Source organism: Gigantopelta aegis, chromosome 6 (genome assembly GCF_016097555.1).
Source record: "Gigantopelta aegis isolate Gae_Host chromosome 6, Gae_host_genome, whole genome shotgun sequence".
Taxonomy (NCBI): Eukaryota; Metazoa; Mollusca; class Gastropoda; order Neomphalida; family Peltospiridae; genus Gigantopelta; species Gigantopelta aegis.
Window position 1 is genome coordinate 18,593,241 of NC_054704.1, and position 23,138 is coordinate 18,616,378.

Below are 23,138 nucleotides of genomic sequence, written 5' to 3' on the forward strand. Positions count from 1 at the left end.
TGTCCAATATCTGTCTCCATTTGTATGTTTGATAGACACAATAAAAGTTATATTTTATGTAAGCAATGAAAACATTTTATTTTTTACGGATTCGGCAATCTCCGATTGAAAAAAAAAAACCTCTTATTTGGCTCCAAATTTGTCACGTGATCAGAACGGTCATTCTGTCTTTTGTTTCCACTAACTATCGTTGATATTTTGTCCTCTGTTGCAGATATAATTGGTTGAAACTGTTGATTTTTACTTTCTGTTATTCTGTTTATTAAGCAGATCTTTATAAAATATTGTAAACTTTTGATTTTGAGGGGATATGAACGCTTATAAAAACAACGGAAGTGGTAGTGTTTATCATTAAAATCATTTATCTTGAGTGCCAAATAATATATACACCGCCTTTACAAAAACGAAACTACTTTTCATCAGCTGGCGATATTTTATCACAGCGATCGATTCATTCGATGAAGATGGAAATAACAAAAATGTATCTGACATTAGGAGATCACTTTACAAACATCTTTATTGTTTTTCGTATATCTTGAAATCTTTATTAAAAATAATAATATTAAAACTTTGATCGGTCCAGCAAAACCGGAACTGCCCGTGAATGTCAGACCGATATCATTCAGTTAAAAGTTTTTTTTTATAAACCCCTTTGCACTTTTTTGTAGGCAAAATAAGGAGTATGTCTTTTCTCAAAGTCTACCAACACACAACAATATGATAACCAAACTAACCCCCCCCCCCCCCCCCCCTCTTTTTTTTTTTTGCTAAACGTTTATTATTGTGGGGTTTTTTAAGGGTGTGGTGCCGACCGGCCGCCCTCCTTTAATTTTCACCCAGCGAGAACACTGTGGAGTTTAATTTTGTTACTTTCTAGCCATATGGTTTAGTCTATAATAGATATGAACATTTTTTACACAAGTTTAATATAATAAAAATCTAAGTTGGTCAGTTTCATATTCAAAAAGTATTACTGCCATACTAACAAAAAATCTAAACATATAAATATTGTTATAAACTATGCTTTTCACACAGGATTTAATTTATTTTACCGGGTCTTATACAATCTGGACCTACAACAATAATACTGTTGTGAAGCAGTTAAAAACTAAATTCACTGGACATTGTAAATGTATACATTTTCTCACTATACATAGATCTGATGTAAGAAAATAAAAATAAAAATAAACATGTAAAAAAACACATCGTCCAAGCAAGTAAAGTGCACTATCACATACGCTAGTCTTTCAGATTAGTAGTCTTGTATTACACAGGCTTGTATCATGCTGTTTTTAATTTCCACAGGCTTGTATCACACAGTTTTATATTACACAGACTGTTATCATAGTTTCATATTATTCAAACATGTATCATAGTCTTGTATTACACAGGCTTGTACCATGCTGTTTTTAATTTCTACAGGCTTGTATCACACAGTTTTATATTACACAGACTGTTATCATAGTTTCATATTATTCAAACACGTATCATAGTCTTGTATTACACAGGCTTGTATCAAACAATTTTTTTTTTATTACACAGGCTTGTATCATACAATTTAGTATCACCCAAACTTGTATCAAATAGTTTTGTATTTCACAGCCTTGTATGTAATCTCAGGCACGGTGGAGCAGGGGGGCTCTAGCCCCCCCCCCCCCCCCCCCCCCCCCCCATCCCAATAATTATGAAACAAAAATATTATTGGTAGTAAATCTTAAGGCAGAGATGAATTTTACTTGTAGAATGCAGGAAATTGCATTTCAGGACATCTAGTTTTTAAAATATTTCTGGGGAAGCATACCTGCAAAAACCCTAGAAACTTTGCTTTCCACCCTCGATCTCAGTCAGCCCCCCAATGTCTACTTGCTTCCGCTGTGCCCGAGTCTCATATTCATTTGTCCATATATAATATAATACATGTTTGTATCATTATATCCATCTTGTATTATAGAGGTCACACTGTCTTTACAGCTGACATCTTATCACAAATCTGATCAGTAGTGAGAAACAGAGTTTCGTCATTTGTTGTGTCTATCACTTCAAACACACTTGGTTTCTCCAGAGTCTTAAAAGAAAAAAGAAAGAAAGAAAATACAATAAAGAGAAAACATGCTACATACATACATGGATTGTGAAAACTATATTGCTTGCAATAATCTGCATTAATAGTTACAGTGTTACTCATACCTTCTATTTGACAGACCTTACAAAAGGTAATAAATTAGAAAATGAAACTTAATTTAGCACATAAACATATTAATTATCACTCCATGACTGCAGTACACCTTGAATGTTTTGGTATCTGTTGCTGTTGAAATAACAAGAATTGAGATGTGCAGGAAGGCAAACATATAGACAACAAAGGTGGCAAGGTAACGGAGGTTCTGTGGGAAGTAAAGTTTTTTAGGACAAGCTTTTATCAAAGTGAAAATAAACAAGCATTCGGAGAGTACTGCTAAAGCAATACATGTCCCTTACAGGGCCCAACAAATTTTGTATCTCCTAAGTTAAAGAGCCATAAATCTGTGAAAAATGGGTAAATCGGCATGACAGTTATCTATAACAGTACATGATAAAGTTATACATACAATTTCATTGTGAAAAAATTGTCCTGAAAGGTACTGTGGGACAGACTGACAGACTGACAGACAGAAGGATGCAGTTGAAACCTATAGTTTGTGTGCAAATATTATTGAAAAGTACCTGTTTTCCTGTAACAATGATAAATGGGTAACCCATTCGTGTAGCTTCATACTGTCGTTTTCCCACAGTCATCCATATTCTGTCATCAATGACAACTTCATCTTTAACACCAGGATATTGGGACAGGGAGTCACAGAGTTGTAATGCCTTCTCAAAGAATTCCTTTGCCAAATACCCTTCCTAAAAATACCATAGAAAATGTGTTTTAATGCTTATCAATGTGTACTTTTAAAAAAAATAACCCATTGGGTCCTGTGATAAAGCAGACACAAAAGGCATACACTCTACCTCTGAGTATATTCAGCTTAGATCCAATCTAATTAAAATTAGCTCCACTGGTTCATTACTATTACCTGTGGATCTAACAGCACCCCATTGGAGTTCATGTCCAGTTGACCTTTTATTCGACCAATCAAAACCTTACTTGCAAAATCATGCCAGTGATATGAAAAGAATCTGAAAACATTCGGGATTATGCCGAGGGTATAAGAAATGATTCGGGTGAATTACGAAGTATGCCGGAAACTAATTTCAATATAACATTTTATACAAAATTTATTTCAAGACATATGAATAGTATAGCCATAAAATTTGTTTATACTAGTATACAATCCAGAGTTTATTACTGCACTTTTCCCTCCGTTTTTTTAAATTTGAAACAAGTTCGCCTATTGCATAGTCTCCCCCAATATGTTTTTAAATTTGTATGCTCCCAAATAACGCTATTAAAGGCGAAGTGTAATTGGTCGATATTTAAATTGTTATTTATAGATGAAATGTCACCTGGACATGGGAGTCCATGCAATGTTGTTAGATCTACTGATAGACCAGTAGAGCTAATTTTAATCAGATTGACTTAGATCATAATATGAGGCCCTTAGTAAAACAATATACACATTATCCATAAAATCGATTTGAGAACAAATACAGGCTACTGAATATTAAAACATTTTGTAAACCATTTATGGATTATGCACAGTTACTGAGCAACTGAAAATTGGGTTATGCAAAACAAAACTATTGTTTTCTCAATTTCCAGAGACCTGCATATAGGTATTGGCATTCAGACTTGTTAAAGATACTTGGTCCCTTTACAACATGGTGTGGTGTTTGTGTCTAAAACTTACCTGTGTGCATGACATAGGGTCTTTTAAAAAACCCACTTTATTAAAGTCACATGTGAAATTTATATTTGGGAGTATAATTAACTACAAACTACAAATAATTTGTCTGGCAATTCACACACCGTTCAAATTTTGTCTGGAGAACAGTAACTGCCTGTGGCATTGATCAGCTAAAGTGGTATGAACAGTTGCACGTCCTGATGATACAGTATTTTTACAGAATATTTACAACAAGAGTACCAGACAGGTATATGGTACATCAGGATTTTAACGGAGAAGCACACAAATTACTGAAAGTGTTACAACTGATATGGATGATTAAGGTTGTGGTATGCATAACATTTTGTTCAGTATCGTGTCACAATTTGCTATACAAGTTTTAGAGATCACTACACAATTTTAAAAATTGAACAGTAATTGCTAATCAATTTTCAATTGACTAGAAATATGGCTAATCAAGGTTTTGAAAATTAAATGTTCTCTGCAAGGTTTGTATGTCCTATATGGATTGATAAGAAAGATAATTTCCTTTAATGTGAAGTAATGCATGCAAAGTAGGTCACAGTGACCTAGTTATGGTACACGACACAGCACCATTTCAAATTGTACATGCATACAAGGTTTGATGAACCTATATGAATTGATAAGAAAGATATGACCTGGATGACATACGGACAATGCCACATCATAATATAACCCATCAAAGATGGGTGTCACAGTGTGTAAAAACCCAGTATCATAAAGATTCTGGCAAATGCCAAGCAACTTGAAGGAAATGACAAAAGCTGCAATAACCAACGACACACAGGTGTACAGAAATAAATGTTCTAATCAAGAAAATATAAGTTTAATCACAGGAATGTGTACCTTTAAGACTAGCCATACCAAAAGTCAAGTAATTCTAGATTATATGTATAATACATATATATATTTATTGATTACAAATGTTTAAACCTGTGGTACAGTAGAAATGAAATATTTACTTTTTGTGGAATAATGCAGATTTGATATGGAGCAATGATCTGAGGCCAACGGATTTGTTTTTCTGATGACAGGACTTCAATGCAGCCTTGTAAAATTCTTGTCACACCAAGACCAAAGCAGCCCATGTAAGTCAATCTGTAGTGACACAAAAAAGAGGAGTATACTCTACATCAGTAACATCAAAAGGGCAGGAAACTATAAGTATTAAAATTTTATGTTCTGGGCATAAAATATTCTGGCTGCAATGTAATTTCACTGCAGCTGAAATACTGGGCTCCAATTATTTGTTCAGAACAAAGAAAGGGTCAGGGCTAGTTTTAGATTAATTAGATCTAGAAGAAAACAGTTGTTTACTGGGGTTATTTACTTTGATGTCCCTGTATCCAATTAAAGGGATGCTCGCACACGGCTTTTGGACTGGTATGCATATTCATCTATATATTTAGTCTTAGAACTGAAGAAACAAATGTACCTGATTTTTGTGCAATGTTCTGTAATAATATCCATCGCAGTAAGCCAGCAATAAATATACATTATTTTACAATTCAAAATAAACCATCATGGTCAAAGTGTCAAAGTAACTGTATCATGTTTTGTAAAACTCTTGATTAACTAAACTTTTCAATTTAAAATCACAGAACTGACCAATTACGTAATCCCAAAGAAAATAACATTAGCACATGGATATCGTGAGTGGTCATTTTTGCTCCAACGTAGCCTACCAATACAATAGGCCTAATACTATGTATTTTTTCTTTGGATTTTTTAAGAATGAATGAATGTTTAACGACACCCCAGCACAAAAAATACATCGGCTATTGGGTGTCAAACTATGGTAATGCCAATAAATAAAGTGATGATCAACATCAATATAAAAATTCAAGACTTAAACAAAAACAGTGTAAAGAACTGTGCAAAAACACAAATATCACAGAATTTTACGGATACTGAATTTTACTTAAAACTTCAATTTTGTGCTGTATTGGCCATTCTCAAAGAGAATGTTACACCCCTGCACCACGGTTAGGTTACAGCACACGCAGGGGATTTTTTAAGAGAAAAATGCTATAACTACATTTTGTTCTATTAATGCAAATTAAAATATATTTAGTTAAATAGTTTATTATATTATCAAGCATTTATGTTGTTTTACTAGTCAGGTTGATGAAAACGAAGCCCCTTGTCATAAATGACTGTGTTTGTTTACACTGTGCATACAGGAGTTGGTTGGAGCTGACATCACTTTGCCCCAAGCGAGAATTCTGAATGCAACGAAAACAAAAGAAAATGGCTGCCACCTGTTAGCAGGAGTAATCATGGGTTATGCGTTTTTCATTTCTTAAAGTGTCAGTATGTGTTAGTGGTCCGGGTACGCATCTTTCCAACACATAAGGCTCATGTTTGAGTTTACTATCCATTTAAGGTTAAAGCACCAAAATATTGGACTCGAGTACTCAAGAGTCAAACTTGACCCACACCAGAGTACCTGACACTTTGACGATAATGGGGCCTAGTGGTAAAGTGCTTGCTTGATTTGCGGTCAGCTTGGGATCAATCCCATGGTGTTATTTCTCGTTTCAGCCAGTGCACCACGACTGGTACATCAAAGGTTGTGGTATGTGCTATCCTGTCTATGGGATGGTACATATAAAAGATCTGTTGCTGCTAATCAATGAGTAGTCCATGAAGTGGCGACAGTGAGTTTCCTCCCTTAACATCTGTATGGTCCTTAACCATATGTCTGACGCCACATAATCAGAAGCAAAATGTGTTGAGTGTGTCGTTAAATAAAACATTTCCTTCCTTCTTTAGATGATAATGAGACTAAGGAGTAAAGTAAATTAGTATTATGCATCTTAATTCCAGCACTGAACATGAATGCCAAATCATGCCATTGTATTGCAGTTAGAAACCAGTTGATAAATTCAGTTTTGTGACAGACGGATGGCCAGATTCAAAAGAGAAACTAGCACATGATCATATCATTATTGTGTAACTTGTATTGCTGATTAGCTACTGCTGAAATTAATGCTGTACATTGTCTCACTTGTACGGGTGCTCGAGTCCTGTAAACGGAGTCGAGTCTTGCTAGACTCAGCCCGTGCCCGGGTACTAAAGCACTCGTGGAGACCGTAGCTGTGGCCATCTGATCAAAAAACTTATATCTTTATGAGGTTGTGTTATGGTGTCTTGTACTCATCATTTGTCTTTACACTTTACATGCCATGAAAATGGCAGCTCATGTACAGTGCTAAATGATGAACTTATTCACAAATTAATACAATTAATGGCTACATTCATTCACTTCAACTTATTTTCGTGCTTATATCCAAGCACGCTGTCCTGGGCACACACCTCAGCTATCTGGGCTGTCTGTCCAGGACAGTGGGTTAGTTGTTAGTTGGTTAGTGGTTAGTGAGAGAGAAGAGGGTGTAGTAGCCTTACACCTACCCAGTGAGCCCTTAAGAACTCGCTCTGGGTTGGAGCCAATACCGGACTGTGAACCAGACTGTAGTCCGATGGTTTAACCATTGCGCCACCGAGGCTGGTAATGGCTACAGATTCTAGGACAAAAACTGTTTGATCATGATGAAAAAATAATACCAATTTGTTAAAATCACACATTCAAGTGACTCACTCAATCTGGCCAGCTGAGTTCCGACAATGAGCATTAAAAATTGCAGAGTACTTTGTACCAAGCAGGAATGCATGACCAACCTGGAAAATATTAAATGTGCTAAATTAACATAAATTAATAAACATCATACACTTGACAGTCACCATCACCATGGGCTGCTCCTACAAACAGCAGCAAGAGATATTTCACCTCCACTTTCCCACAGACAGAACAACACAAACCATGACCTTTTGATCTACCAGTTCTGGAAAACTGGTTGTGAAAAACCCAGCACATCCACATGCAGCAGCTGATCCTATAACCCATAGTGCCTCCGGCAAATACTCTACCACTAAGATACATCCTGCTCTGCCCATGTTAGTAGTAGTTTATCCTATAACCCATAGTGCCTCGGGCAAATACTCTACCACTAAGATACATCCTGCTCTGCCCATGTTAGTAGTAGTTTATCCTATAACCCATAGTGCCTCCGGCAAATACTCTACCACTAAGATACATCCTGCTCTGCCCATGTTAGTAGTAGTTTATCCTATAACCCATAGTGCCTCGGGCAAATACTCTACCACTAAGATACATCCTGCTCTGCCCATGTTAGTAGTAGTTTATCCTATAACCCATAGTGCCTCCGGCAAATACTCTACCACTAAGATACATCCTGCTCTGCCCATGTTAGTAGTAGTTTATCCTATAACCCATAGTGCCTCCGGCAAATACTCTACCACTAAGATACATCCTGCTCTGCCCATGTTAGTAGTAGTTTATCCTATAACCCATAGTGCCTCCGGCAAATACTCTACCACTAAGATACATCCTGCTCTGCCCATGTTAGTAGTAGTTTATAGAGCAGGATTTAGCTCAGTCGGTCGAGTGCTTGCCTGAGGTGCTTGCATCACAAGATCGAACCACCTCAGTTGATCCATTCAACTGATTTGGGTTTTTTGTGTTCCACCCAGTGCACCACAACTGTTCAAATGCTGTGGTATGTGCTTTCCTGTGTGTGGAAAAGTGCATATAAAAGATCACTTGCTACTTTAGGAAAAATGTAGCGGGTTTCCTCTGATGACTACAAGTCAGAATTACCAAATGTGTGACATCCAATGTGCTCAAGTGGTTTCGTTAAACAAAACAAATGTTTTAGTAGGTTGTCTATTTCATGTACTGATGTGAGCTAAAATGGCTACTTGGGTAATGACCTTAGAACAGACAATCACAAGCCAAAAAAACATGACTGATTACACTAAGTCTGATTTATAGTCATTATATTCTTGAATTTTAATTTTAAAAGTGACCATTTAGATCAGACATAGATTATTTGCAATTTTTCTGACATGGCGAGAAAAGGCCCATATTAAAGCTTGCCTGTGACAAGTGGTTTGGGACATAAAACAAGTAAAATGTTTAACAAACTAAAAAGTACAATATGATGACAAAATGTATTTATTCATAAACTTGATGAGCACTGCGATATATATTTTGTTTTAAACTGAACAGACAGTTTGCTGTCACTCAAATATAACAGTTTGTGGCCTAGTCAGGGCTCACCCTGGATCAAAAATACATGTAGCCAAAATATTAGCCAAATTGAATTTTTATTAGCCATATTGAAAATGCTTTAGCCAAATTTGTTTTACGCAGTACTGTATAGAGTATTTATATATGAATATGAAAATGTATATTTTTCAGCTAATTGTGTACAAATTGGAATAAATAGGAATAACAAAACCTCAATGGGGGTAGGGGCAGTTAATATATTACTTCGATTTTTCAGCGGGGGTGGGGATGGGGTTATGCATTATCTTCAGAGTTTGAAGCCAGTACCCCATACACCCACCCCCACTTTTAAGGCATATGACATTAAATTAACAAACATACAGAAATATGGGGGGGGGGGGGATGTTTATGGAGGGTGTGTTTTTTTTCTTTCTTCCTTTTTTTTCAAATAAAAATTTGAGAGCTTTTTTTTTTAATTACTGAGCACATTATTTCTTTAAATAGCAATCTTTATGTTAGTTTGAATTAATTTAAGTGACCCATCAGTTCCCCCACCTCAAACAATTTCATAATTTGTGCCATGATGTTGCTGTTGATTTCAGCGTCGTGTTATAAGCTTATTGTGATTTCTGCTTGCAAAATACCTCGGCTAAGAATGCCGACTTCACAGTATACTCCATTTATTTAAAAAAAATAAAAAATAAAAAAACGTTAATAAAATTAAAATTTACGGTCTTTTTAAAATCCAGCTAACTTATTAAATGTCACCTCACAGTCTTATATCTAAAATTATCTAACAAATATGATTATTGTAAATTAATTTTATTCAGTGTACATTTAACTGCAATTTGTATAAATACTGTATGTTCATTTCCCGCGATCGCGATCTGCATGCGTGCTCTTGACCATGGGTACGAAATTAACAAAGACAAAGGAATAAACAAAAACTGCAGTTAGGTATTCATTGATGCGAACAACTATTGTTTTTCTACAAATTTACATCAAGATTTACTTTTGCGTATTCGTATTGTTTAATGTCCACAACGATGTCTCTTGACACGTGAGTGTCAGCTGACTGAAGCATGACGTATTTTCGCACCGAGAGCTGTCCTCAGTTCAGCCAACAAACGTTCTTCCTAACGTTCGCGAACTATTTGATTGGTGTTCGTCGTGTCCATTTGGTTTAACGTGAAGCACACAAACCAGTCTAGCGAACGTTTTGTTTTCGCTCGGTCTGGCTAAACTCAGACCTTGAGATAGCCTACATGTCTTTCGGCCCTGAACTAGCATGTGTATTCAAATCCACACGCATTGTCGGTCTGTTTTTATTACTTTGGTTCAAAGTAAAAATATCAAGTTACAGATCTTCCAGACATTGCTGTCATACATCTTGAATGCATACCATTATAATTAATAACCGTGATTATTAAAATAAGCGAACATTATAAGGCCTACGCTGAATTCTGCATGACACCGTTTCTTGTTACCGGTCGCGAGATCGCTATTACACTAATTGAATATTTGGTATTATTATTATGTTTGAGGTGTCGGATTGATTATGTAACCGTTTGTTCACATCAGAAGACAGAAAATGGCTTAGCCAAAATTTTAGCCACTTGCAAATTTTATTAGCCATTTTTTGTAAAAATTAGCCAATGGCTAATTTGGCTACTGACAGCGCGAGCCCTGCTAGTGAGAGACTACTTAAATATAGCTTTCTATAACATTATACACTGAGACTATAACATTTCTGACAGGACAAGTAAAATGGACAGGATCTCTGATCTGTGGGATAAATAGAGAATAAATACTGGCCTCGGTGGTGCAGTGGTTAAGCCATCGGACTACAGGCTGGTAGGTACAGGGTTCACAGCCTCAGGGTTCTTCAGGGCGCAATGGGCAAGTGTAAGGCCGCTACACCCTCTTCTCTCTCACTAACCATTAACCAACTAACCCAATATCCTGGACAGACAGCCCAGATAGCTGAGGTGTGGGCCCAGGACAGCATGCTTGAACCTTAATTGGATATAAGCATGAAAATAAGTTGAAATGAAAGAGTATAACTGAGTACTTTCTTAATATATTGGCTTTTTTGTGCGAACGTTAGACTGGCAGTGACTGCAGGATACATGGATGTTGAGTTATTGTAGAAAGGTATTACGGTCATTGTATTACAAACCTCAATTCCAGGTGTTGGTTTCAAGCCACAGTGGTTACTTCTCGTGGGACAACTTTCAATCACATTCTCTTTATCTTGCAGTTCGCCTGTCAATTAAACAATGGATATAACTTCAATCAAGGCCATACCTAGCGGACGGAAGGGACGGGGCAGAAAAATAAGAAATAGTGCCCTTTTTGTCTAGCTGAAGAAGACCTTCTAATAGTATTATTACTATTCCTCCCGATTCATTTTAAACTATTTGTGTTTTATTCCCCTGAGGAAGTTTAAAGTTTTTAAATTAAACATTGGGATTTTTAGATAGTTTTAAAGATAATTTTATTATATATCTTAAACTAGTTTAATGTATTTAATGTGCCCTGATTGTTTGGGTTTCAAGCAAAGGTGAGTGACAATCAACACCAATATAAAAATTCAAATAATTATCAATAAAACAATGTAAACGGAGTACATGACTAATGTAATCACTCACTTGTCATTTCACTGTTGATGCCATACCCACATCTGAAAAAGAAAATCATCTGATATAGCTTCAAATATTGCTATATTAAGCTATAATTAATGTGCTGGTATGGACATCAAAGAAGAAAATGATCTGATATAACTTCAAATATTGCTATATGAAGCTATAATTAATGTGCTGGTATGGACATTAAAGAAGAAATGATCTGATATAACTTCAAATATTGCTATATGAAGCTATAATTAATGTGCTGGTATGGACATCAAAGAAGAAAATGATCTGATATAACTTCAAATATTGCTATATGAAGCTATAATTAATGTGCTGGTATGGACATCATAGAAGAAAATTATTGATATAATTTCAAATATTGTAATATCAATCTAATTAAAATTAGCTCCACTATTACATGTGGATCTAACAGCAGCCAGTTGGAGCTCATGTCCACCAATCCAAACCTTACTTGCAGAATCATGCCAGTGATTTAAAAATAATTTGAAAACATTCCGAATTATCCTGAGGGTATACGACATGTTTCATGTGAATTACAAATGCCTTAAAACATGTTTTATTTTATATGTAATGTAAAACTGAAGACTGATTTAGTTGTTGTCTTTTTATAAATAAATAAATAATTTTTAATGTAAAATTGAAGACTGATAACCTATCCCATACGCATTGGTATGGTTCGCTGTATCGCGGCCACTAAAACAGAATCGCCCGATATTTTTTGAATTTGTATGCTCCCAAATAACGTTATAAAAGGCGAAGTGTGATTGGTCAATATTTATATTATTATTTACAGACGAAATGTTACCTGGACATTGGTGACTACACAGTGTATCTGATTAAAATTAGTTCTACTGGTCTACATAAGGCATTTGTAATTCATATGAAACATATCGTATACCCTCAGGGTAATTCGGAATGTTTTCAAATTATTTTCAAATCACTGGCATGATTATGCAAGTAAGGTTTTGATTGGTGGACATGAGCTGTTAGATCCACATGTAATAGTGGAGCTAATTTTAATTAGATTGTTGTCATATATACTCTTTGTGGACATCAAAGAATAAAGAAAGAAAGAAAGAAATGTTTTATTTAACGACGCACTCAACACATTTTATTTACGGTTATATGGCGTCAGACATATGGTTAAGGACCACACAGATTTTGAAAGGAAACCCGCTGTCGCCACTTCATGGGCTACTCTTTCCGTTTAGCAGCAAGGGATCTTTTATTTATGCTTCCCACAGGCAGGATAGCACAAACCATGGCCTTTGTTGAACCAGTTATGGATCACTGGTCGGTGCAAGTGGTTTATAACTACCCATTGAGCCTTGCGGAGCACTCACTCAGGGTTTGGAGTCGGTATCTGGATTAAAAATCCCATGCCTCGACTGGGATCCCAACCCAGTACCTACCAGCCTGTTGACCGATGGCCTAATCACGACGCCACCGAGCCGGTCAAAGAATAAACTCATACAATTTAACTTCAAATAGTGCAACATGAAGGTATAATTAATGTGCTGGTGTGGACATAAAAGAAAACTCAAATACAAACATCATTCTCTGTAAAGTAAATTATATGGCATTGATGGTTTTAGCAGCTTACATTTGGTGTTGTTATAATTCTGCAAAATAAAGATTTAATAGAAACCACAACTAACATCAACAACATGAAGGTCGTATACAGTCAAACATGCTCAAGTAGTACCCAAGCTTAAGAAAACATTTTACTGCTGTTCGAAATTTAAAAAAATCAGTGCAAGTTAATCTATATTAATTATGAGCTGGACAAGATGATCTGCAAGGCATATTGTACTGAACATAACATGCATGGGCAGGTTTGAATTCATTAACTGGATGCTTACTTTTCACATACAAAAATGGAGTCTTCTCCAATAGATGCTGGGAAGTGAAATTCATGAGATAGTTTTCCTCCAATTTTGCCAGTTGCTCCAACAACTGAAAAATGATAAACAAAAATGTTACTTACTCAGGGCTTCTAGATTATGGTAGCCCCACTCCCATGGCTAGTGATATTCAATGTTGGACTAGTAAATAACTACTATTACCATACCCGACAGCTAGTGAAATTAAAAGGTCAAATTTTGCAGTTAAGTCTGTTGTAAATATAAATATTCTGCCCCCCACCCCCACTCTCCAATGTTAGTGTTTTTAGCTATATCTGATTGTTACTATTACTTAGTACAATTGTATAAACTTAAGTAAAGTAGGGCTAGTGAATGTTTAATCATGGTTAGTAAATATTTTAAATCATCGATCCCATGGCTAGTGGATTTTATAAAATTTTTAGAAACCCTGCTTACTTATTCATTTCAACACTACATTTAAATTATCATTCACGGATTACAAAATGTGACCAATACTTCATCTTTATTCAAAACATACTGCATACCAGTGTGAGGAATTAAGACTTTATGCAAGAACATACCTGCATTGAAACTGCACAAAAATTAAATGAGATTTAACAAGTGTAGATATTAATTATTTATTGTTGGTGGGAAATATGCATTGTCAAATACATAGCTAAATGGCGTGATATAAATGTAGTGTAACCAGACCAAATGGAACCATTTTCAGGTCAAATAAAACAATTTTGAATATAAATACATACCAAACATTTGTTAATTTATTTATATCTATCGGAAACTGTAGTTACCAGGGCCGTAGCTTGGATTTTTTTTTGGTGTGTGTGCGTGTGTGTGTGTGTGTGTGTGTGTGTGTGTGTGTGCAACTGAGTAGTTAATAGTCTAAAACTCCTTTTCTTTAAGTTTCTATAATGCTTTCCGATTTTTTTCCTTGCCCCCATGCTAGCTATGGCCCTGGTTACAGAGATATAAATAAATACAACTTGAACTTATTAGCAAGAATAGCAAGTGAAAAATCAATATTAAAGAGAAACTGTTTAAAGGGACAGATCCTAGTTTTTAAACACTACAGCATATTTTACACTATTAGAGCCATTTATGATACTGAAATCAAACATTACTTATATTTTATTCTTTAGATCATCCATTTACGTAGAATCGAAGTGTTTCAGGTCATCCTGGTGTTTGTAGTACCAAACATTGTACTTTTCATATTTTTAAAAACGCATGTGTGTCTGAGAGGTAGCGGTTTATTAATTAAAGTTCTAGTCTTATTTTTAAGGATATTTCCTGTTTCAACATCACAGACTCTTCTTTCATTTTATTGTAACTTTATCCGAATGGGTTACAGGTCTGTAAATTAACTAAACTTAGTGTCCATTTTTTATGGGTTAAAACAAGGGTCTGCACCTTTAAATTTCACTGCTATATAATTAAATACAATGTCATGTATATATTAATTTACCTTTTACATATGGAACTTTGAGTGTATCAAATATCCGACAATATGCTTCACACACCTGTTCGTATGTTTCCATTGCTTTCGTCTCAGTCGAATCAAATGTATACATATCTAAAACAAAAACATAAGAAATATAGTTCCCATTCTGTAAAGACACAAAAACCTTACGATAAAAATAAAATTAAAAACCCTAATTTTGTATTTGTTACAATGTTAAAAAAAAAGACTAATACAAAATGAAGTGGCAAACTGACAAATAAATATAACAAAATTATTCAGAAAATGTGACCTCATTAGACATGTTAAGATTATCTCTCTACACAGACGTATTAATTTTTTTTTTTTAAATCATTGGATAAATCTTCGGGTAACACAGAAGTTCTAGGTTGTGTAAAAGCCAGTTAATTCAGTCCCGTGAGCAAGAACAAGCAGGCCCAGATGCAGGATTTACCTAGGGATGAGGTTTAAGTTGGGTTTTTTTTTTTAAAATGGCATATACAATAGTAGCAATCATTCCCCAGAAACAACCAGCTAACCATAGTATTACATCTTCCCCACTAACAAAACATGGGATTCTTGTTGTATTTCAAAGATTGGGGAATATCCATAGTACTTTTTCCATAGATCTGCAATGGACACCTACAATATTCCAATTTGGGTTTTTTTAATAAGGGCACCTACAATATTCCAAAGTACTAGCATTCATCCCCAAGAAACAACCAGCTAACCATAGTATTACATCTTTCCCACTAACAAAACAAACAAAATGTTTAGTTTTTTTGTATCAACACAGGATTTTTGTTGTATTTCGAAGATACATAGTACTTTTTCCATAGATCTGCAATGGAATAGCAATATTGCACTTGTGTTATAAATTACATATATGCTCATCTTTATTTACAAACCTTTCATTTCAAATTCTCTTGACCGAAGTAAAGCGTACTTTGGATTCATTTCATCTCTAAACTTTTTTGTGATCTGAAAAACAAAATCTCTCAAAACATTTACAGTTATCTTCCTGTCCAAGCCACCCCCAATAAAAAAAAGACATATATATTAATTCAGTGTACTGCAGGGGATCAAAAATCCCATCGCCCGACGCCCATGCCAAGTGGTATTTTCATGCCGGGCAAGTAATTATGTTAATTGCATATGTCCGACGACAAGTGACTAATGTAACACCTAAAACTTTTTTTTAATTTTGTTACAAATCTCGGTAAAACCTTTGGAAAGAGTTCCGATCGTCTGACTATTTACATAGCTCTAAGGACAACTAACCCTAACCCTAAATGATGGGACGATCGGAACTCTTTCCAATGCGTTAACACACCAAAACGGAAAGCAATGTGTTGAAAAGTTTGATAACACATTGCAGTATAACAGAGTTCATATTTACTTTGAGCCCAGCCATGGCTGTTTATGAGAGATGTTTCTCAGCTATGAACAGGGTAAAAACATCCCAGAGAAGTGTTTTGGGGCAGAGAGTGTTAAATAATATACTCACAATAATGACACATGGGCCAAAATCCCTAAACAATTTTGAACCAATGCCAGCCATAAAATAATGGTTCACAAGTGGAAAGGGGTCTCACTACATCCACGGCCATACAACAAGTGGTCACTAAGACATACATCGACACAATAATTATATTGAAATGAACAAGTGGACTCTACCAAACAAATAACAAAGTTTAAATCAACAAATTGACACTATTTACAAAATAAGGTTTATATCAGCAAGTAGAGAAGACAGTGGAATGAATGAATGAATGAATGAATGAATGTTTAACGACACCCCAGCACGAAAAATACATTGGCTATTGGATGTCAAACTATGGTAAATGAGAAGACAGTGGATACCACCGATACCATTGGACAGACATATACATTTAGTACTTCCCGGGTAAGTGTTGTAACCTACTGGCAAAATTCTTTATTTGTGCATTGAAATCAATTACATTCAAGATTAAATTACATTATTAAGCACTGTATTAAATTAAATAGGAGTAACACAATTGGTTACCTTAAGAAGTATGGGCAAGTGGAAAAATATATGGGGCAAGTGAATATCTGATTGGCACTTGCCCTGTGGCAAGCAATTTTTTTGAAAATTTTTGAACCCCTGTACTGATTTTTTAAATATTTTTATATTATAATTTATTTTTATTAATTTTCCCCAATTTTACATTGTTTTGAAAGTGGTCTCTTACAAATTAAAGAAAATAACTGAATTTTGGATAGGATGTTTGCATGCATCTTAGAACATTATCTAAACTTCTTGCATGCATACTGGAACACCATTTTAATATGATGCAGTTTATATCATTCTGGATGCAATTTGGATTGGTTCAAACCCTAAATAATGATTTACGTCCAATATATTTGCTGAACTCGTCTTCATTTTTTTACCTGATAGAGCATAATTGGAAGTCGTTTGTGTGAAATAGGCGATATGGATGCAAACAAATTTGTCACAAGTTCTTCGTGGGTCTGAAAACAGAATGATATTGTCTCAGATCTAGCGACAAAAAAAATAAGAGTTGTGGAAAAAAGCCAGTATCCCTGTGAATGTTTTATTTATCTTAAAGCAGTTATATACATATATACTGAAAACTAACTGGTGTCAGATGATTCATGAGTATCACTTTGAATGTTTTTTAACAATAAGTCACATTTATCTCAAAGCAGTACATTCAGTTATATACAATCTATGTCTACTGAAAACAAATGTATGAGAATTAAACAATTATTCTAGTGTATTATTTATTTATCATTAAGAATAGAAATATCAAATGAAAATAAAATTACAATTGACTAGTACTGTGTGCCATAAATATAATGTGACACAACCAGGCTCATATCAAAGCCTGGAAGAAAACCCTGATTTCATCAGTTTGACTTATATTGATTTATTACATATTTATAATTATATTAATAAACAAGCTTTCAAAAGCATACAACAGTGTTATCAATATATGCAATTTTAATTGTAAACATATCAAATTATGGTAAATTATACATTCGGGAAGTATTTATTGTTTGTAATTCTATACCCAGCAAACATTTAATAAATAGGCAGCAAAAATAGCCTATGTGTAAATTTATTAATGATATTCAGTGATAAAATAATAATAATCTGATCATCAGAAAAACTAGGTCACGTAATGTCAATCATTATCAGTTGTGTTATTTTGATTTTTGATCACTGATCATTGAAAAACAGATCTAACCCCTACTTAATCAATCTGTGTTCAAACTTACCGGTAATGTTGATCTTTGAAGGACTGACATGTACTTTGAAAATATATTGTTGAAAACAATACGTTAAAAATTCATTAATTTTAATTCAAAACAAATGGAAAATTTGATTTTAATTTGGCAAAATATTTCATATATAACGATTTGATATTTTGTTGGAAAATAGCTCTGGGTTCCTGCAATTTTGGGATTTTGTTTTTGCTCTTTCAAGTCTTCTGCTGCCAGCTTCGACTGTAACAAATGCATTTCTTGCATTGGACGAAGATGATAATTTGTTCCCATCAGAGTTTGTTTAATAAAACAGCTTGTATACTTTAAAGGTACTTGATTTTCTTACAACACTGTTCCGTTTTTCGGGCAAAAACTTAGTTTCTTGACTGAAATAATAATTTCATCACATCTACATGCAGTTGAATAAAATGTTTTTACTGAGTGTCTAATCTAGTAATCAACAAATTTGCCAAGCAGTTTCACATCTAGAGATGACTCAATAGGTTTTATTTCCAAAAAGGTACTTATGAAAACCTGGTAATGTGTGTGGCATCATAAAAACAATTCTGGAGTGCACCAAATGGTCAAATCAATCCACTGTTTTGGACATCTGTAGACATTTGGACAACTATGTACCCACTGGATGTGCAAAAAAGAGTATTCTGATCAGGAAACTCAAGTTTCAACCTGAAGTACTAGAGAGTGTATTGAGAAGATCATATACCTTGAACAAAGCTGTTGTGAAAGATTTGGTAACTAGACACTTACTGGACCAAGACAGTATTCATTCTCATGTCTATCCTTGAGCTTGAACAGTTCTGCACCCACCAAATCCCATCTTCCTAAAATAGAAATAAAATTTACTAATAATTCAGTCATAACTTAATCAGTATTTGAAGAATCAGTTCTATATTTAATAAAAGAAATACATGAAAATTAATAGTAGATATATTTGTACATAAATATACAATCATAGCCACATACATAAATTAATATAACAATTATGGAAATAGTTTAAAATTTTTGTTTAGACTATATTAGACAATAAAGAAAGAAAGAAGTGTTTTATTTAACGACGCACTCAACACCATTTTATTTACGGTTATATGGCGTCAGACATATGGTTAAGGACCACACACATTTTTTTTAGAGGAAACCCGCTGTCGCCACATAGGCTACTCTTTTTTACGACAGGCAGCAAGGGATCTTTTATTTGCGCTCCCCACAGGCAGGATAGCACAAACCATGGCCTTTGTTGAACCAGTTATGGATCACTGGTCGGTGCAAGTGGTTTACACCTACCCATTGAGCCTTGCGGAGCACTCACTCAGGGTTTTGGAGTCGGTATCTGGATTAAAAATCCCATGCCTCGACTGGGATCCGAACCCAGTACCTACCAGCCTGTAGACCGATGGCCTGCCACGACGCCACCGAGGCCGGTATATTAGACAATACGTCAGTAACAAGCAAAAGAAACTAGGGTTTGGCAAATCCACTAGACCTAGGTCCCAAATAATGATTTTTTGGTCTGGGCTAGAAATTACCAACTGTTTTAATTACTAAAATACATCCAGGGCACTAACCAAATCTTCTGTGACTTTCATGAACATTTGTTGAACACAAAGAAACATGTGCTGAATTTTTTGACCTGCAATGATTTTATGATTAAAGAGAATACAAAATGATTACAGTCAAACTGACAACCACACTGTTAACAGGGCTTCTAGAATTTTTATAAAATCCACTAGCCATGGGATCAGCGATTTAATGTTTTTTTACTAGCCACTGTTAAAAATTCACTAGCCCTATTGTACTTTTAAGTTAAAACGAGTTTACTCATTAATATTAATAATCGGATATGTCACCTAAAGAGGGAGATAGAAACACATACATTGGGTGGTGGTGGCAGGATATTCATATTTACAAAATAGACTTAACTGCAACATTTGACAAATTTCTTTTCACTAGCCGTCAGGCATGGCAATAATAGTTATTTACTAGCCCAACACTGAAATTCACTAGCCATGGGAGTGGGGCTACCATAATCTAGAAGCCCTGCTGTTCATTTAAAGCATGCTTAACCACAATATGTGACTCTTTTTTTCATATATATGATGTAAATTATATTATTATTAAAAATACAACCTGAAGTCTTCCAAACAGCAGCTTGAGCCAACGATGGCATTGCCATTTTCTGTCCTCCAATCGCTTGCATTTCTCTATCAATTACTTTCAAGAGTTTTTCAAATGCTCGAAATCCATATGGCAGTAAATGATATGTTCCTGTATGACATGGTTCAATGACATCATTGTACAGCATCAACTGAAAAAAAAACAATTAGCCTAGATGTTGTAATATATGAAGTTATTAATACCACAACAAAATTACATGCTGTCTATAAAATGAAAATGCTTAAATTAAGAATAATAATTCAAAAAGTGGCCATACCTTGAAAACTTTAAGTTCAAAGTGGTACACGAAGATATAACACTCTACTTTTGTTATAATCATTTGCAGATGACATGTAGTTGTGAAAAGTCAACTACATGTAATTCACCATATCCTTTAATATTATGAATGGATCATAGAAATAAAGGATAAAGGACCACTTGGTAATGTTAGTTAAGCTTTCTTTATTATTCTTGTAAGGGTGAGTAGTAATAATGGTCTATGCACTGAACGTACAGTGAACACTCTAGAGGATATATACTTCATCAAAGTGTGATAATTTTGTTGGGTTTGGTCTACTAACTTTGTAATTAGGGGTAACATTACAGTGATTACTCATATTGAGATACTAAATAGTATAAATCAGTGCTCTATAAAGCGAGTAAAATACTTGCCATGGCGACTAAAAAAAATCCCTGGCATCTAAAGTATAAAATCACATTTGCCAGTTGGCGACTGTCCAATAATTTTACTTTAATCTGTAAACAAAACTGGACATCGGAAAACAAAGTGGACTAGCAGCAATTTATCTTCTATAAAACTTGTTTTCTATCAGTAATTTGTTTGAAAAATAAAAAGTTTGAGACACGTTATATCAGACTATGAATAAGGATTTTCCAGCATTCAATAGTAAACATGTTAAGGGAGGTAATACTTTGTTATAATGTTATCTCCCTTAACTTGAATTTCAAGTGTTTGGAAATAATTCGGCCCCAGTCCAGTTTTGGACCAAGTCGGTCCTGTCCCATTTAGAGCCCTGTTTTATTTATGTATTAAAATGAGACTGTTGAGTCACTGTGTGTCTTTACTTGTCTGTTTGAAACTCAAACGTTAATTATTTTAAATGTTGACTTATATATATGTGTAGGGCCATTCAAATATTACTTAACGCTATTTTTGTCAAAATTAGACACCCACCCACCTCCTTGTAACGCCCCGTAATACTACACTATACCCCTCCCAAAACAAAATATTACGTAACGTTCGGATTTCCCCCCCCCCCCCCAACACACAGACAAAGCAACGTGGCAATGTTTATTTATACCCATGTGTACTACGATGACGTCATTAAAGTGACATATTGCTGTACAATGGAAAAAACCCTGCGTGTTTTCACGTGCGCCATTTTAATTGATCACCATCGTGGTTGACAAAGAAAAATTATACCAGACCCTAATTGAAGGGTACGGACGAGCTCACACAGAGCTGTCCAAAAAGATGGTGCAACTTGAAGAACTTGCCAAAGTTTGGAAGGAAATGACACGTTTAAGAGAAAACTAAATTGTGTTACCCACCGCTGTTCAATACACACCCCACCCCTTGTAACGCCACATAAGGCTTGGACTTACATCCCCTAAGTGTTACGTAATATCTGAATGGCCCCTGTTATGCTGCGATCCAATCGTCTCATGCTTATCGTGAAAACGGGTCTCTCCACGATAACAACTTCTCTAGTCGTGAATGTCGTTTTAATCACGTCGGAAGTAATGTTCACCAGTGCAGGATGAAAACATGTTTCTATTTTTATGACTCGACTTTAGATGGCTTTAAAGATACAACTATTTACAAAACAGTATTTATGGATTTACAAGGCAGTATGTGACGAAAATAAATATTATTTAAACCAAAAGTAAGGTAGCCGATTGGTAGCTACTAGTAACATGTTGAAGCCTGGTAGATATTACCACAATGCTTTTATTTAACTTTTAATGATTAGGCTACTGTAATTTAAATGCATATCTTAACAGAGCCATTAAAATATTAATTCGCTTAATTTTGTTTAATAAAATTGGGTACAGAGTTTGCTAATGATAGTTAATAGTCATTCATTGTTTAGTGGAATCGGACACAAACAGTTGTAATTACTATAATTACTATTTAACAACTAAGAATTACCCCCTTCACGAGTTCATTCGAATGTGGTCCTAATAACAATTACGACATTAGTAATGTGCCGTAAAATGTCACTAAAAGCATGTGGTTTATATATTAGCTGGCTACTAAATGTAAGTGGCTGGCGACTAAAATATTATACTTTACAGTTTACTGGCCAGGGAAGAGTAAATCTGAAATTGCTTCGATAAGCACTGTAAATGTTACTTTAAAATAATCAAGTTGGATGCTAAGAATACTGTTTATACATCACTAATGTTGAAATATAACTGCTACTTTAAAATAATCATTGTTACAAAACAAACCGCAATACCTTTTGGCTTTTACAAGAATAAGATGTCCCTGGTGGTTGAAGTTTTCCAAATGTCTGGAACATTTTTGAAACATATCGCCTGTAATGCCGCTTTAACTGGATATATTTATAAACAGTCCGTCCGGAAATGCAGGTGCATAAAGGCTTCATTATCTTTTTTATTACAAGAAATGCCAAACTCCAAAAAAATATAAAATTATAATTATAAAAATTAATTTCGACACACTTAGTTCAATCGGAAGCAGGTAATAATCAGTTCATTTATGTCGAAAGAGTTAGTTTATCGTCAAAGGGA

At 34.8% G+C, this 23,138-nt stretch overlaps 1 protein-coding gene across 2 annotated transcripts; it reads right to left on the minus strand.

Moving 5' to 3' along the window:
• Window positions 1-1,006: 1,006 nt before the first annotated feature.
• On the minus strand, window positions 1,007-23,078 carry LOC121375066 (probable proline--tRNA ligase, mitochondrial). Of its 2 annotated transcripts, XM_041502288.1 has the most exons (13): window positions 22,844-23,078; window positions 20,334-20,511; window positions 18,957-19,030; window positions 17,349-17,429; window positions 15,845-15,917; window positions 14,943-15,050; window positions 13,457-13,550; window positions 11,592-11,623; window positions 11,120-11,205; window positions 7,450-7,529; window positions 4,811-4,946; window positions 2,704-2,883; window positions 1,007-2,065 (listed from the first exon to the last, which is right to left on the minus strand). In XM_041502288.1, exons 1-13 carry the CDS (start codon window positions 22,991-22,993, stop codon window positions 1,955-1,957), a joined length of 1,383 nt encoding a protein of 460 aa, XP_041358222.1. In that variant the 5' UTR covers window positions 22,994-23,078; the 3' UTR covers window positions 1,007-1,954. The 2 variants fall into 2 exon arrangements, with proteins under 2 accessions (XP_041358222.1, XP_041358223.1); XM_041502289.1 differs by lacking the exon at window positions 17,349-17,429.
• Between the last annotated feature and the right edge of the window lie 60 nt (window positions 23,079-23,138).

Coding starts and splice junctions, on each gene's coding strand:
- LOC121375066 (XM_041502288.1), bottom strand. CDS start 22,993: ATGAAGCCTTTATGCACCTGCATTTCCGGACGGACTGTTTATAAATAT. Junction 20,512..22,843: donor ATTCTTGTAAAAGCCAAAAG/GTATTGCGGTTT, acceptor TTTTTTTTTCAG/TTGATGCTGTACAATGATGT. Junction 11,206..11,591: donor CATCAACAGTGAAATGACAA/GTGAGTGATTAC, acceptor TTTAATTGACAG/GCGAACTGCAAGATAAAGAG.